The 17673-nt window shown below is 39.7% G+C and overlaps 1 protein-coding gene across 1 annotated transcript; it reads left to right on the top strand.

Moving 5' to 3' along the window:
- The first annotated feature begins 470 nt into the window (after positions 1-470).
- MUSTN1 (musculoskeletal, embryonic nuclear protein 1) lies at positions 471-14989 on the top strand. Its single transcript, XM_015819689.1, has 3 exons — positions 471-651; positions 9210-9330; positions 14718-14989. The coding sequence occupies exons 1-3, from the start codon at positions 643-645 to the stop codon at positions 14822-14824; spliced, it is 237 nt and encodes a 78-aa protein (XP_015675175.1). The 5' UTR covers positions 471-642; the 3' UTR covers positions 14825-14989.
- The last annotated feature ends 2684 nt before the right edge of the window (positions 14990-17673 follow it).

Genomic DNA, 17673 nt, shown 5'->3' on the forward strand with positions numbered 1-17673 from the left:
GTTATTTCCGAACTAGCTATAGTTTTTGAACGACTTACAGAAGTTGAAATATTATAGGAATCCAACCTAAATAAAATAGGTGATGGCTAGGGTCATCTCACTAAGTCAAAACATGATTTATTTCTGGTAGCTTAGTACTTCCTCACTGATTCACCTGTAGAAAGTGTTCATCCCAGGATTAATATCATGACAGATATTTCCTGCTCCAGTTGAGGATCAGCAAGTTTTTGTAGGTATTTTATTCTTCTACATTCATGGAGCATCTGCAATATAAAAGCATTGCCCTTTATAGCTATAAATAAATGGCCCCAGGGCTTCCTTTGAAGACACACTTGTTCCTAAAGAAAGGACAAGGCTTCTGTATAGCTCTGCTAGCGCAGCTGTCTTTTCTTGTTTGTAATGTTCCTCTCACTCCACTCGTACAGTTTATTAAATGCTACAAACTTCAGTCACGGCTAAGAATAAACCTCTCGACAGTAACATGTTGTCAACCTTAAACACTCCAGAAGCTAGACTGGGAAGATGACCATGTAGAATGACTTCATAGAAGAGCCTATATAAGCTAAAGGAAGTAGGTTACTGCAGAGTTTGGATATTAATCCAAGGAACTACAGACTCAGTATTTTAAAAAGTGTCACAACAATGTCCCAGGTATGATTGTTTTTTTTTCTACTGCTTAATTTACAAGAAGTATTGTAACTATTGCTAAGAGAAACTGCAACTTTGGTGGATTTAGTCATTGGTAAGAAATGAAAAAACTCATGATTTATTTTCCATCTCACTGATTTTTTGCTTGCACAGTCTTACTGGCATCTTTGGTGCAATAATAAATGTGTCTTTGTGAAAAATTAGCTTACAATTATTTTAAATTAGAGCAGTAGCCAGAGTATGGCTTGGCTTTCTCTTTTTCTCTTTCTCATAGAATATGTTTAAAGCTATAGACCAGTGTTTTAAAACACTTTGGTCATATTACTCAATAAAATGCTTTCATTTACAATTGTGTGCAGAATTCTGCTTTATTTACAATATGCAACAAATATTGCTAAAATATATTTCTTCCTTTTGCTTGAGGGTCTTGTTTGCTGAATGCAAGATCAAAATTCTTAGGGCTGGTTAAAGAGCAGAAGGTTCTATTAATTTCTAACAGAATTAAGCTTATTTTGGCAGCAAACATCTTACAATATTAAGATTAATTATTTGATTAGATATCTGCAAATCTGAAGTTTTTTCCATTGTGTTGGAAAAGGATGAAATAGTAAAGATAATTCACATGTACTTAGGGAACATTCATGTATAAAAGCAGGGAACTTCTTAATACAAACAAAAGGACAGAAGGAAATCTGGGAGCAGGAATGCGTCACAACTATTTAGAAACTCCTGGGAGAGGCTATTTAAAGAACTGTAGACCTAAATCTTTTGATTAATGTTTTCAAATTGGGGTGCTTGAGAAGACTCTTGAGATTCCCTTGTACTGCAAGGAGATCAGATCAGTCAAATCAACCCTGACTGTTCCTTAGAAGGACAGTTGCTGAAGCTGAAGCTCAAGTACTTTGGCCACCAAATGAGAAGACTCATTGGAAAAGACCCTGATGTAGTGCAAGACTGAAGGCAAAAGGAGAAGGGGACTGCAGAGGATGAGATGGTTAGATCTAGTGTAATTTATGTAATGAACGTGAATTTGGACAAACTCTGGGAGACAGTGGAAAAAGAGAGGACCTGGTGTGCAGTGGCCATGGGATTAAGAAAAATTGGACACAACTAGCGACTGAACAACAAAACCCTAAATCAGAGCTGAAAGGACTACTGGAGAGTGTATATTCTTCATCAGTCTGTCTCAGATAAGTTGTAGGATAGTTTGTTTAATGGGTGTGCAAGGAGAGAAGAGGATTTTGACAAAATTTGCCAATTATTGCATGTTATTTCCATAATTCTGGGAATAGTCTCACTGCTGATCTTGGATGTTGTTTCTCCTTGGGATTTTTATTATGGGAAATGATTTGTTCTGCTGAAGCACACTATTTTGATGCATGCTTCAAAAAGCCAGAAAAACATGGACGTTATTATTATTTGTACAAACATGAAAAAATGTTTTTATATTTAATCATTTATGTATTGAAAATATTAAGAATTATATTTGTTTAAGGTAAGGAGAATACTATTGGGAGAAGGGAAGATCAAAGAAATATACTATTAATTAATATACTAATTATGGAAGTACACTAATTATTATTGACTGTTAATTAACTACTATTGATTGGGGTTTTTTTCAAAATTTATGAACAAAGACAACACGCTGTATACTAGGCACTAAGGACTGTTATTGTAAAAAAATGAATAAAACATTTCTAAAAAAAGCCAGAAAAACGTATTGCTATCAGCTTGCAGCTGTCCTAAAATTCTTCCAAAATTTTGCATTGTTCATTAAATATATTTTGAACAGGAGATGTATGTCTGTACCAATCTATACTTATTTTCAGTCATTGCTATACAAGAATTATGCTGGATAAACACATAATACCCAGTATGGACATGGAACTAAGTGGGAATGAAGAGGGAGACCATATTAAATCAAAACTGTAGGACTGAAATTTCTGTGGTTATTATTCTTTCACTTTATTACCAAAATGAAAACTGGAAAATTTCTTCAGTGACACAGTAGAACACACATTTTCTGTTGTACTAAATGTTGGCCAGTGAACAAAACATATCATCCATTATTCCAGGACATCATTTTTTCCAACCTGGTGTCTTGAGGTCCCCATAATGTCCAAACATTATGGATGTAGTTCTTAAGATTACAAGAGTTGAAGTCCAACATTTTTAGAGGGTATGAGATTGGGACATTCTCATTCCAGTTATTTATTGGCCATTAGTTGACAACTATGTGATTATTATATGTAACATATAGTGTAGCATATAATGTCCACGAGGCAAAGGATTTTTCTTTCTTTCTTCATTCTTTCACATATATGTAGCCAAATTAAAGAATGTAAAACAATGGAGAGAGAAATTCTCCTATGTTCATGTCTGGTTCATGGTTCTCTGCTCTACTCCCAAGAGGGTTCTAATTTTTTCTCACTATGAGTTTCTCTCATTTCAGCAGAAATTGGAACGTAACAAAATAACAGATTGGAAGGGACTTTGGGGGCTCTTCTAGTCCAGGAAACCCCATTTCAGACAAATGGTTGTCCAATCTCTTCTTTAAAACCTCCAGTGCTGGAGCACCCACAACTTCTGGAAGCAACCTGTTCCACTGGTTAATTGTTCTGTCAGGAAATTTCTCCTCAGTTCTAGGTTGGTTTTCTCCTTGATTAGTTTCCATCCATTGCTTCATGTCCTGCCTTCAGGTGGTTTGGAGAATAAATTGATCTCCGCTTCTTTGTGGCAGCCCCTTAGATATTGGAACACTGCTGTTATGTCACCACTAGATCTTCTTTTCATTAGACACACCCAATTCTTGTAACTGTCCTTCATATGTTTAGCCTCCAGTCCCCTAATCATCATTGCTCTTCTTTGCTGCACTCTTTCTAAAGTCCCAACTAGTGACCAAAACTAGATGCAATATTTCATTTTGTGATCTTACCAAAACATTATAAAGTGGTAATAACATGTCATGTGATTGATCTTGATTCTATCCCTCTTGTTAATGCAGTCTTGGATTGTGTTGGCTTTTTTGGCAGTTGCAGCACACTGCTGGATCATGTTTAAGTGATTGTCCCCTAGGACTCCAAGATCCCTCTCCATTTTATAACAAAGATAATCAATAATTTGATTATCTTTCTTATACTGGATGTATGTCCCAAAACCTCTCTACATATACCAAGGAATGTGCTAATTATCTTCATTTTTATTACTTCCCATAAAACATGCATGAGCCAAATGTTGATCCTAAAAGAAAGCACTATTTTAAGGTGGAGACAGTAAAACCAACAGTCTGCAAACTGAGGGTAACTTTCACAGCTTACATTATTTAAAATGCAAAGAGGCAGATGGGTTATACTGTCTCTGTTTAATATTTTAGATTTCCTTGGCAAGTTGTTCAGCTGAAACAGATGGTCTTCATTCTGCTGAATATAAATCTGCAGCAGTTTATCTGACTGATTTTTTTATATAGGAATGATGGTTACTTAAGTAAACTTAATTAACCATGATGTGCACAACGACATGGAGGCAGGTGAAAAAGAAATTCAATATCTATCTACCCACCATACAATTCCGTTTTAGGATATGCAGTGTGAAGCAGAGAGCACAAAGTATAAGAAATGGTATGCTACAGATAAGAAAAAAAGAAATCATAACTAAATTTTTTCAATATTCCAGTTCCATTTTCTATACCTCTCCAGAGTTTTCTGCCTACCAACCATACTTACTTCTACTGCAACAATTCACTGCTTAATAAAATGCCTTTTGTTCTTTACATTTCTCATCTTTCTTTTTTACAGAATCTCACTATCAATCTGTATGCAACTACAACTTATTTGGTCTTCTTGATATATTCACTCCTTCCTATACTTGTTTTGCAAAGAAATTCTCATTCATTCTTTCCATAAGACTAAACAACTTCAATGTACTTTTTTCACACTCTTTATTTGCTTTTCTATTCAGCTTACATTAACTCTTGACTCTTACCTGTTCTTGTTATATCACACCTTTCTTAACTATCACATTTCAATGGTTATGTTTCTCCCGACCTACACAAATATACACGTAGCAAAGTGAGCAACAGCATTTTAGTTTCCCAAATAAACAGAGCACATATTTTCCACTATCACTCTAACAGCATTTGGACATCTTAAAATTTCTCTGTGCATTTTTAGTAGACACATTTCAATACACAAATTCATATACTTGCTCTAAATTTTCTCCGTATATGTATTACTTGTAATCATTCATTCCTTTTTTTCTGTGCAATACAATCACCTTAGTCTTTGATAAATTAGATATTCATACTCCATATTGCATCTAAAATTTGCATCTAATATTTTCTACAAATATTCAGGATCTCATTTCAGAACATGGCGTCATATGCATACAAAAATACAAAATGTCCATGCCTTTAAATAACTTCTGATGTCCTCACAAGCATTTCTTGTATATTTATCCATAAACGCATTAAATAGTCATGAGAATATTACATAGTCTTTTCTTATTCCTGGCTCAGTGTTGAACTATTCACTAATTATTATAGCCTGGCACATGCGTTACAGGTACTCCTCAACTTACAACACTTTGTTCAGTGACTGTTCAAAGTTACAATAGCACTGAAAAATGTGACTTAATGACCATTTTTCATAGTTACAACGTTTGTAGCATTCCCATGATCATGTGATCAAAATTCAGATGCTTAGCAACTGGTTCACATTTATGACCTTTGCTGTGTCCTGGGGTCATGTGATCCCCTTTTGCGACCTTCTGACAAGCAACGTCAATGGGGAAGCCAGATTCACTTAACAACCAGGTTACTACCTTATCAACTGCAGTGATTCACTTAACAACTATAGCAAGAAAAGTCTTAAAATGGGGCAAAAGTCACTTAACAAATGTTTCATTTAACAACAGAAATTTTGGGCACAATTGTGGTCATAAATCAAGGTCTGCCTTTATTTCTGTTGTATTTCTCTCTTACCACATTCAACTACACAATTACATAAAAGCATTTTAGCCTATTTGTTTATCCTATCCTTTGTCTAAGTCAACAAATGTACCATTAATCTCCATTCTTTCATTCATACATTTTCAAATGACCTTCTGAAGAGCAAAAGTCTGGTGTGTATACTGCCAGGCATAAAGCTGCCCTGCATTCTCCAAATTGTCCCATGATATGTAATTTTAACAAACAAGACACCTTGATTGTCTCTTACAATTAAATTACATTAGCTGCAGCAGGATTTCTACATTTAGTTCAGATGTCAACAATAAATGTTCTCTGTGCAGATACTTAAAGATTCCTAAATACGGGTAGTCCTTGACTTGTCACTATAGTGGAGTCCAAAATTTCCATTGTTAAGTAAGACAGTTGTTAAGTGAATTTGGCCCCATTCTATGACCTTTTTGCCATAGTTGCTAAGCAACTCGCTGCAGTTGTTAAGTGAATCATGCGGTTATTAAATGAATCTAACTTTCCCCACTAACTTTACTTGTCAGAAACCATCTGGGAAGGCTACAAATGGTGATCACATGACCCTGGGACAGGACAACTTCCGTAAATACATGCCAGTCACCCGAATTTTGATCATGTGACCATGGGGATGCTGCAGTGGTCATAAGTGTGAAACCATAAGTGTGAAAATAAGTCACATTTTTCAGTGCCATTGTAACTTCGATCACTAAATGAATGGTTGAAAGTTGAGGGTTACCTGTATGGGCATTTCTTTGAGTATATGCTTTTTCATTTGAATCAAAGGCCCATTGTTAGAAATTCTGTTTTATTCTATAGAAATGGTAGCAGAGGATTATTATACAGCCATACAGATTGGTAGCAGAAGATGGCTACATAGTCATACAGATCAAATAAAGTGTAGTCTACAGTCACCATGGGCCTTGCTGCTTAACCATTTCAACTGTCTCAGGAAACTCTCCTCAGAACATAAAGGAACCATAGATTATAACCATAAATGTAAATTAAACACTGCTATCTACTGGCTGAATAATTCTGTAGTTACTGCAATGCAAAATACATTCTAACATGTATTCCAACACTCATACAGTGTTGCAACTTGCAACCATTCATTTAGTGACCAAAATTACAATGGCACTGAAAAAATGTACTTACTTGAAATATACACTGAAAACCTTGAAACTATCATGAAGCTGTTTTGTTGCTTGAAACAAAAGACTTTGCAAGTTTAAAACAGTTGCCATTTCAAGCTAATATGAGTCAGGCCTTTTCCCTATGACTTACGAAATGCCATTTCTTCCTCATCTAGTAAGCTGGGTGGACTTGTTCAGTTTCACTCTAACAGTGCTAGAGAATTCACATCCACACATTCTTTTTCTATTACCACTTTTCATTTATTTTACTGGGAAATTAATCTTTGATTACTCTTTCATACAGGAGCCATATATCTTCTTTCTTCCGTAATTCTGCTTACAAATCTCACTTCTTTTTCTTCTTTCCTTTTCAAAATCCATACCTTTTTCCAGGGTCCATTCTAGACCTTTTCACACATCCAGACCCTCATGCCACTCATCTCCTTCACTAACTCTCTCGGTCTTTCATCATAATTAAATCAATGAGGCTTTTTAAAATTTAGATTCATTGCTATATGTGCATAAATATACTTAAGCTTCAATCAAAAGAAGAAGGTTTTTTTTCCTAAGCAGATATGGACCAGTTATCCTTCTTCTTGACTCTTGAGTGTCCAATGTCCCCAATTAGTTTTTTGTAAACTTTCATTTCCACCTAGTCACTTTGAGTAGCTTACAAGCATTCAAATATAATAAGAACTAATAAAATCCCAATAAAACAAGATATGAAACAACATAAAAACACTCATAAATAGAAAGTCTGAAGTCAAGACCCAGGAAAGTGGTAGCCCACCATCACCAAAATCTTCAAAAACAGAATTTGTAACTTTTACTGGCTTGGCAGAAAACCAAAAGCAGGGACACCTCCAGGGATAAGAAGTTCAAGAGCACCGACTCCTCCATGGAAAAGGTCTGTCCAGGTTTATTTTTCCCTCCCTTGATGAGAGGTTGGGAACCTGACTGTCTTCTCTCTCAGTAACTGCAGAGGACTGCAAAAGTTTTGGCTAAGATATCCTGGCCAATGGTTTAATGGCAGTTTTCCTAACTGTTTCCTTCTCAGTATGTTGAGTTCTGCATACTCAGAATTGTAGAATTGGAGTTAAATGTGGTTCTCTAAAGCCTCTGCTTGGCGCAGAAATTCAGACTATATTCACAACAAATGGATTTCCATTCTATTTCCATTCCATTCTGGAGGTGAAACCATATGATGAACAGTTAAGGGAATTTGGTATGTCTAGCCTATCAAAGAGAAGGATTAGGGGTCACATGACAACTGTCTTCCAGAACTTCAGGTGCTGTCACAAAGAGGAGGGGATTGACCTATTTTCCAAAGCACCTGAGGATAGGATAAGTAGTGGCAATCATTAAAGAGAGATCCACCCTAGAACTAAGGAGAAATTTCCTGGCAGTGAGTACAATTAAACAATTGCTTTTTGGAGTTGTGGGTGCTCCATCACTGGAAGCTTTCTAGAAGAGCCTGGACAACCATTTGACAGGGATAGAATAAGAATACTACCTTATTGGACTAGAACAGGACTTTTCAATCTTTTCACCCATTGTAGCACTTTTAGGATATGGCAACATCCGAGTACCACCAGTCGCCTAGCAAGGTGTCAAAAACTTGATGACCAAAAAAAAAAAAAAAAAGAAAGGAAAAAAGTGATGAAGTACAGGTAGTCCTTGACTTACAACAGTTCGTTTAGTGACTGTTCGAAGTTACAATGGCATTGAAAAAAGTGCCCCCCCAAGCCACAGCCGAGCAAGACACCTGCCTGCCCACCCGGCCGCACTCTTCCTCCTCTCCGAGGTTTTCATTGTTGTGAGCATTTCTCTTGAGGATTGGCAGCGGGGGTGGGGGTTGAGGGGGTGTTTGGTTTTTATTCCCCCCGTCTGCTGGGTGGTTGCAGCAGGTTTTGGTCACTTCCCATGACCCTGGGACACTGTGACCATCATAAATATGAATCAGTTGCCAAGCATCTGAATGTAAATCACAAGACCCTGGAGAGGCTGCAACATTCCAGCTGATCGGTGCTTCTTCTGGGTTCAGCAGAAGCACCAGCTGGAGCCTGGCACTGATCCTGGCGCTTCCACTGAGCCCTGACAGCCCTGAAGAAGCGGTGATCCTGGTGCTTCCGCTGAGCCCTGACAGCCCTGCAGCTCCAGCCATCTCTCGCTCAGGCTTTTGCGGTGCTGCCACTGGTTCAGCTCATTCCCCTCCCCGCTCCCACTTTTCTAGGATGGTCGCGTACCACCTGCCAGGTGCCAATGTACCACAGGTGGTACCCGTACCACTGGTTGAAAAGCCCTGGACTAGAAGACCTCCAAGTTCCCTTCCAGCCCCATGTTTCTATGATTCTCACCACCCTGCTCAAACGGCCTGATGTTGCAATTATATCTTTGTGACTGCTACCTGAGCTTACTACATTTTCTGCTACAAAGTGTTCTTTCTCTTGTCTTTTCAGCCAGCTCCTGTGAAAAAGAAACGTCCTCCAGTAAAAGAAGAAGATCTCAAAGGAGCCAGAGGAAAACTGTCTAGCCAACAAGAAATCAAATCCAAAACCTATCAAGTCATGAGGCAGTGTGGTGAGGGAGTGTGTGATACGTCTACATGATTTTCATGCTGGATTTATTGCTACAATGGCAGCTGCCTCTGGTTTTTGTCTTCTTGTGACACAAGAAGATAAAAGCTTACTTCGGGGTCCCAGTTCTGCTTTTAAATGCTATTTGTGCCGTACTGCCTCCATAAATTAAGTTCACTGAAGTAACATAAGTCCCAATAATGAGCATTAAGAACTGAAGTCTTGCCTTGAAGTAATGTATAATGGAGAATCTTCAATCCTCTTGACTAATAATATTAAACAAATTTCTTGATCTATCGTGCCATGGCATATGGAATGGAAAGTAAAATAAGAAATAGACTGCATATGGAGATTCTCAGTCATCCAGATCATAGTTGTCTCAATGGTGTTTTTTCAACAAAGCAACTGGACTGGTTTTTTTCCTTGAGGAGGAAGAAGAATACATTTTGCTTCTCATCCAAGAAGCTGTTAATGAAACTTGTTCGGCTTTGAAAAAGCACCTTTGAGACAAGGAAATAGACTGCTTCACAAATGTAGCCTGAGGACAAATAGTTGTCTATATCCAACAACAACAGCACTTTCTCTTCTAGATGAGGAGTGCCCTGACCCTTATTGGCTGTTTGGAAGGCCTTGAACACCTGGCTGTATGCCTAGGGTCCCAAGTGTGTAATTTCTTAGTTACATGGACACCAACAGATTATAATATCTCTTGACTGCTATTTGCATTGAATTTCCTTTTGTATTGTGTTTTAACTGTTTAGATTGTTTTTATGATGGTTTGCCAACCAGAGTCATTGGTTTGAGATGGGTAGCTATACAACATGAATGAATGAATGAATGAATGAATGAATGAATGAGTGAATGAATGAGTGAGTGAGTGAGTGAATGAATAAATGAATGAAGTGTTACCATACGAACAATCTACAGCAGGGGTGTCAAACTGCCGGCCCGCGGGCCGGATGCATCATAGCGAAACCGCGCCCACCCCATTGCCGGCAATGGCAAAAAGGTTGGGACATGTCGCAACACATCACGTGACGCTGCGAGTTTGACACACCTGATCTACAGCGTCTCATTGATGATGTAGTGCAGACATGTCAAACTCGCGATGTCACGTGACTTTGCGCAATGTATTGGAGCCTTTTCACCATTGCCAGCAATGGGGTGGGCGCAGCTTCCGGATGACGCGTCCGGCCCATGGGCCGGCAGTTTGACACCCCTGATGTAGTGCATAATACAGTCAGGGGCTCTATTTTAGACTCTGTAGGCAGGGAGCTTGGGCATTGTTTGCCAGGGCCATTCTGATTTTGGCAACCAGAAAATCTGTTGTTTCAAATCTCCCTACGTACACTAAAGATTCATCTGTCCCCACTTCCTCTGTCAGAAGGAAGGGGGTAGAGCAGTGATGGTGAACCTTTTAGAGACCGAGTGCCCAAACTGCAACCCAAAACCCACTTATTTATCGCCGGGTGCCAGGTGGGCATGGCCCACTGGGTGGGCGTGGCTGTGGTGGTCATGGCAGATTTGGTGGGTGTGGCCAAGGTGGGCGTGATCACCTCAATGTTGCTCGTGGGGAGGGATGCCTGTGGGGGCCAGGCATGGTTGGGGGAGATCCAGGGGGTCTCTGGCAGGTGGGGCGGTGGGCAGGAGGCTCGTCCTGTGGAGAGAGGCAAGGTAAGGCAAGGCAGGGTGGGGGTGCCATTGTCACAGGGCAAGGCGAGGCAGGGACCGGGGCGGCTGCTGCCTGACACCATCGGCCCCCACATAGAGGCCAGCGAGCGCATGGGTGCTGGGATGCATCCGACCATGTGGGACCTCGGTGAGTTAGCGGTCGGCTGGTTGAAGAGGAACAGTTGCCATCTCCGGAGCATGGCGTGCATGCCCACAGAGAGGGCTCTGAGTGCCGCCTCTGGCACACGTGCCATAGGTTCGCCACCACTGGGGTAGAGGGAGCCAGCTCTTTCCCAACCAGATCCCTGATCATATGGACCTAGCAGAGAAAGGGTGGATTCCCTGCAATGAGCAGTGGTCAACCCAAGTCAGAAGCAGCTGAACCATGGATGCAGAGAGGATGTTCACTGAAACAAGGAGAATCTTGCTTTACTGCACTGTCCTGCCCTCTGCCACCCCCACCCACAATCGACTGGGATGCCTGGTTCATAGGGTGGGCTGGGGTTGAACTGTTTCTGTCTCTAAAGGCAGCACCACCTCATCCCCTGAAGCTGATCTGTGAGGGTGGGGTTTACAGATTAGCTTCCTTGCAGATTAGTTGCAAGTCCAATGCTAACTAGTCTGGGGAAAAGCCATGTGCATCTTCAGCTAAGAAACTTCCTTCCCACTTCGCAATCTTTGCCCCAACTGCCTTCCCCTCCCCCACAAGGGAATTTAAAACATGGGTTTAAACAGAACTATTCCAGAACTGTATGAAACCCTGAAGGTAGCTGCAAAAAGCCTGGTTGCCTTTGCACAAAACTAGAGCAAGGTTTTTTCAATGGTTCAACCCACTAGTCTAGCCATCTATCAACACTCATCTGATCTTCAGCCCTTAAGGGAGCAATTAGTGGATACCTAGCATGTTTGGTAAGAAGGAAAACAAAGCTAAAAGAATTTACTCACAATTTTCCTTAATTTGTCCTGCATTGAAACCCTAAGGGCATCCCTTCCCCCAGCCTCCTTACTGAGATTGCATAGAGTAGTGGTGGTGAACCTATGGCACGGGTGCCAGAGGCGGCACTCAGAGCCCTCTCTGTGGGCACACGTGCCATCGCCCCAGTCCTAGGCCTTCAGCTGGGTTTTATAAAACCTTTTCACTTTAGGCCTCCGCCGTCGTGTGCAAAAAAAAAAGGTTCAATCAATCAGTCAATTTCAACTTCTCGTGGGAAAAAAAAAGATCTTGCAAAGTTGGGATTGATTGATTGAACTTTTTAGTCCCACCCAGTCTGCCGTTACCACCGCAGCCATGCCCACTCAATGGGCCACGCCCACCCAATTGGCCACACCCAGCCAATGGGCCACACCCACCCGGTACCCGACGATGCATAAGTGGTTTTGTGTTGCAGTTTGGGCACTCGGTCTCTAAAAGGTTCGCCATCACTGGCATAGAGAGCCAGTGCAAAGCATGTCAGTCTATTTTTTTGCCAGCTCATAAGCGGAAGGATAACACTTTAAAATATTGCATGCTTTAAAAGGAAAGAACAGAAAAATAAGAAAAGCATAAATAGTCAAGAGATTTACCAGCATCATAAGATTAAGTAAATGAGGTATACATTCTTAGAAGAAGGTGAATTAGGCTTTCCTGTATTTACATATCTTATGCCATTTTAAGATCATTACTAAAATGAAATTAATATTTGAGTATCAACAGCTGTATGTAGCACAGTATGAAATATGAGTTAAAATTGTCTGTTACAGCCTTGTTTTTTATTTGTTTCTTCTTAGCATTTTTTTTGCAATTGCAGGATCTGCTTTTTTTAAATTCATCCTTTGGTTGCAACAGGAATTGACTGACTAGCCTGACACCTGAGACTGACAATGTGGGCTGAAAGAAAGTGACTGGTCCAAAATCACCCAGCCAGCTTTCATGGCTAAAGTGGAATTAGAACTTGCAGTCTCCTGATTTTTAGCCTGGTGCCTTAATTACATGGCCAGACCAGCTCTGTCCTATTACAGCTTTACCTACTTAATAGGAAAACTGTCCTTATTTAACAAATCATCTCTGACTAAATGTAAAACGTTTATGTTAAGAAAAACCCCAAATTGGGATATAGGACAGTGGTGGCGAACCTTTTAGAGACCGAGTGCCCAAACTGCAACGCAAAACCCACTTATGCATCGCCGGGTGCCAGGTGGGCACGGCCACTGAGTGGGCATGGCCACCGAGCTGTCAGCTCGTGCTTGTTCGCTCGCTCACTGTCCGCTCCGACTTGTGCTCGCCCTCAAGTTGTCTTCAGCTGAATGCTGCTTCTGCAGAAAGTTGCTCCTTTTATAGCCTCTCACCTATTCCCAGACTGCGCATGCACGGAGAAGAGGGGGGAGCAGCTTGGTCCAGCAATGGCTTGCGTGCCACCAGAGACAGCTCCGCGTGCCGCCTGTGGCACGCGTGCCATAGGTTCGCCACCACCGATATAGGAGAAAGAGCCCAAAGGCAAGATCATTTGGAGGAAAGGTCTCTTGTTCATTTCAGCTTCTTCCTGTAATGCCCCTGGGGGAAAAAATAAATCAGAGATAACCAGAACACTTCTGTCCTGCTTACTCTCTCCTTACAATCAGTGATACCCTGTAACTTAATCCTTTAATCACAGAATTATTTTCTTAGACAAACAGCTTCCCAAGATAGACAATGGTCATGTTTTAGGTCAAAGTATTGCGATGGTTTTTCTTAGGCATTTATGAAATTTACAGATATAATCAGAAAAAAAACAAGGAAAACTATTTAAAAAGCAAGGAAATCATTTAAAAAAGCAAGAAAACAAATTAAATAATATTGATAGAAATCCTCGTATTAAAATATTTATTATGAATCTGAAAGCTGAAACATATACAAAGTCTTCTTGAAAGCAATAATTAAATGTCTTCAGTCTTATAGCACAAATCCTAAACAAGCTTATTAGTCCCCCGGATTAGTATATAGATTGTGAAAAATGCTAACAATTATTAGTGTGTTGATGATTTAAAAACAGAGACTTGGGGGAAAAGTATATAATATGAAAACTGCAAGTTCAGTTTTATTGGGCTCTGATCACTCAGAGGTTTATCTACTATGCACTGTGGAATGTTTTTGGAGTGGTACATCTCCTGAATAAAAATAATCTTTCAAAGTTTCCCTCATCCAGAGGCAAGAATTATTAAAATAACTCAGGAATAATTTATCCCCAGACATGAAAAAGGAAAACATAAACACGTTCCCCTGAAGAGATACTGCTATCACCATATTGAGCTTCCATCTTTTTTTATTTTAAAAACATGAAGCTTTTAATTGCAATACTTCTCTGCTTCTTATACCTCTGGATCTTTATAAACAGAGCTCCAGTGATGAAGCCCAAGGAACCCTTTGAAATTTTCCACTGAATTCAACTTTGAATAAATAAATTACATACGAACATTAACAACTGCCACAAAGTAACTCGTTTCTAATTAAATCAAATGGAGTATTTGCTCTGTTTGCCCCATTGGTGATTTTAGTCCCACCTGGTGATTAGAGTGCAACCCAGAACATCCCCCTCAAAGCCTGGTGCGTCTGAACAGGTTGCATGTCCCTGCTTTGAAACATACATGATGTAGACTCTGGTGTTACTGTGCTTATTATGTTATCCTTCGGTTTGTCATAGCTGTGACTGTTTGAGAACTATTCTTGCTGAAGCATTAATCAGCTACCGTACCTTCTTTTTTCAGAGCAAGCTGGCTCTGCTGCGCCATCTGTCTTCAGCCGAGAATGCACCGGAGGAGAAACCGTCTTTGACAAACCAAAATCAGAGCCTACAAAAAGTGTTTTTGGCTGACAGCCATGAATATTCCCAGCATCCTTCACTGCTTGTCTTGTTTCCCTATATATCAGTTTTGTTAACAAAAAATGCCCCAGGATTCTTCCTTTTAAAGTTAATGACCCAGTTCTAATTGTAATTATTGTGTAAAAGAAAATAAAGCTGGATGATTTTGACTTTTGATTATACTCTTTTATTCACTTGCAGTATAACCAGGGAATATAAATATAAGTCACTTATATAATGATTTCCGCACACAATTTGGTAAAGTCTTTGGATTTCTATGGAAATAGTAATGTCTTTCTATGGGACAGCAACAGAGCTGAGTCTGGTTAAAATCTGGGACAAAACAACAGCCCAAGAGCTTTCTTTTAACTTTAACAGTATTCCTTCAGGGAAAAAAAAATCCTCTGCCCATGCATACTTGCCAAAATAAGAAAGATTTTCCTTAATGTGGTCCTGGATTGCTGCCTCATAAATTGAATTCTTCAGAATAGAATAGAGCTGGAAGGTCTTCTGGTCCAACCCCCTGTTCAAGCAGGAGACCCTATACTATTTCAAACAAGTGGCTGTCCAGTGCCTTCTTAAAAACCTCCAGTGATGAAGCACGCACAACTTCTGGAGGCAAGCTGTTCCACTGGTTAATTGTTCTCACTGTTAGGAAGTTTCTCCTTAATTCCAGATTGCTTCTCTTCTTGATTAGTTTCCATCCATTGATCTTATCTTGCCTTCTGGTGCTTTGGAAAATAAATTGACCCCCTCTTCTTTGTGGCAGTCCCTCAAATACTATCATGTCACTCTTAGTCCTTTTCTCTCTAGACTATCTATACCCAGTTCCTGCAACAGTTCTTCATATGTTTTAGTCTCCAGGCTTTTGATCATCTTAGTTGTTTTTCTCTGCACTTTTTCCAAAGTCTCAACATATTTTTTGTAATGTAACCAAAACTGGATGCAGTATTCCAGATGTGATCTTACTAAAGTTTTATAAAGTTGTGCTAATACTTCATGTGATTTTGATTCTGTGCCTCTGTTTATACAACCAAGGATTGTATTAGCTTTTTTGATTGCTGCTGCACAATGCTGGCTCATATTTAAGTGACTGTCTACTAGGATTCCAAGGTCCCTCATACAGTTACTGTTTTTGAGCCAGGTTTCACCTGAAGTATGTAGAAAACTCCTGGACATTCTTCATCTTTGCCAGTGCAAACTTTGCTAAAAACCATCTTGTTACAAGTAATGATGCTTGTTCCAAAGGATCAAGAGAGTGAGTGCAAAGTGGTACTTCTAGAGCTATTGGAGGAAGGTTCAGAAGGAGCTTAAGAATCTTGCCTCTTAAGGAAAGGATTTACTGCCTTGAAATAACTATCTATGGAGGATGAGAGAAAGTTTGGAAATGGAACCAACTTAAGGATAAAATATTATTACCTTTAATTAATTTCCCCCAAGTCAGAGCCATCACCCAATTCAGGGACAATGGTGCACATTTCTACAGGTGAAATAAGTATCACTGAGATCAACTTATTATTATGGTTTGTCACACAGTCAGCCAGATATTCAGACTGGATTTGGCATTTTTATTCACTTATTGAGTCCTTCACAATAAGTGGGATTGGCAGATGTTGTTGTATAATAATAAAGGTATTATCGCAGGATGTAAGCTGTTCCAAGCCTTTTGCAATTGACTGATGGTGATTTGTCAATCTTATGGTATTCAAGTGGTGCTCCAGATGTTTTGGCATTGTGTCTGAGGAGTCTACCGCTACAGGTACCATCCTTGCTTTTTCCCCAGAGTCGTTCTATTTCTATAAGCAGTTCTTTACATTTTGTGATTTTTTCCAGTTTTTTTCCTCTTCTACAGATATTCTCCTGTCCCCAGGTATTGCCATGTTCATTATCTAGGCTTTTTCCGTCTTTCTTATCAACAATTGTTGAGTCAGGGGTGTTATTTGGCAGGTGCTGGTCTGTTTGAATTTAAAAGTTCTAGTCCACTATATTCCTCATTTTTCAAATACTTTGTTATTTTGTGGTCCCACCAGTTCTTACTTGCATATGAATGGTATTTCTTAAAGATACTCCAATTCACTGTTTTTGGTATTTTGTCATGTCATTGTTTGTAATCAGTCTCTATGAACTTTTTTGGAGAAGCTACTACAGGGTTCACTGTTTTTTCAGCTTTGCAGATGGCATTTCCTGCCTATTGATGTCTCCGTCTCCGTCGTCTCCTCCTCCTCCTCCTCCTCCTCCTCCTCCTTTTGAAACTTTGGAGCACTACTATATTGCTACTATTTTTATCTCCTGACTTTCTCAAAAGCAGCCTGATATTAAGCTGCCATTGCCTAGTGCTGCTATTTTTTGAAACACCAAGAAAACCATGAGGCAACCATTACTCTCTTACCAGACCAATTTGAATGCAGAAAACAGCATTAAATCTATGTCCTGCCATTTGATCATGTTCCTATGTGTAGACTGAGTTCTCAAAGATTGGTGCCTCTAAGAGGACAGCTGTAGAACTGTCAGTTTCCTGTCCCTTTGTTGTATTTTTAAAGAGTTGTGGATTCTTTAAAGCAACCCCTTGACAAGATGCCACAGTAATTGATCCTCTACAGGGCATAAAATGAGAAGTTGGACTGAGGAGGCAGAGAAGATGTGAAATTTCCCATCACAAAGATGGGACTACCTTCAAGTCTCCAAAGAGTCTACACAGCAACAGGTATGATTAAAAACACAGAGCAGTGCTTGGAAATAAATCAGCTCAACTCTAGATCTCGGATGACATCTGAGAATCACAGTAATCTGGAGCAAATTTCAATATGGTGAAGAATCACTGCATGAACTTGCTTTTAACATATTTTGATGTATATTATCTC

This window comes from Protobothrops mucrosquamatus, unplaced genomic scaffold (genome assembly GCF_001527695.2).
Source record: "Protobothrops mucrosquamatus isolate PMUCROS unplaced genomic scaffold, P.Mucros_1.0 scaffold967, whole genome shotgun sequence".
Lineage (NCBI taxonomy): Eukaryota > Metazoa > Chordata > Lepidosauria > Squamata > Viperidae > Protobothrops > Protobothrops mucrosquamatus.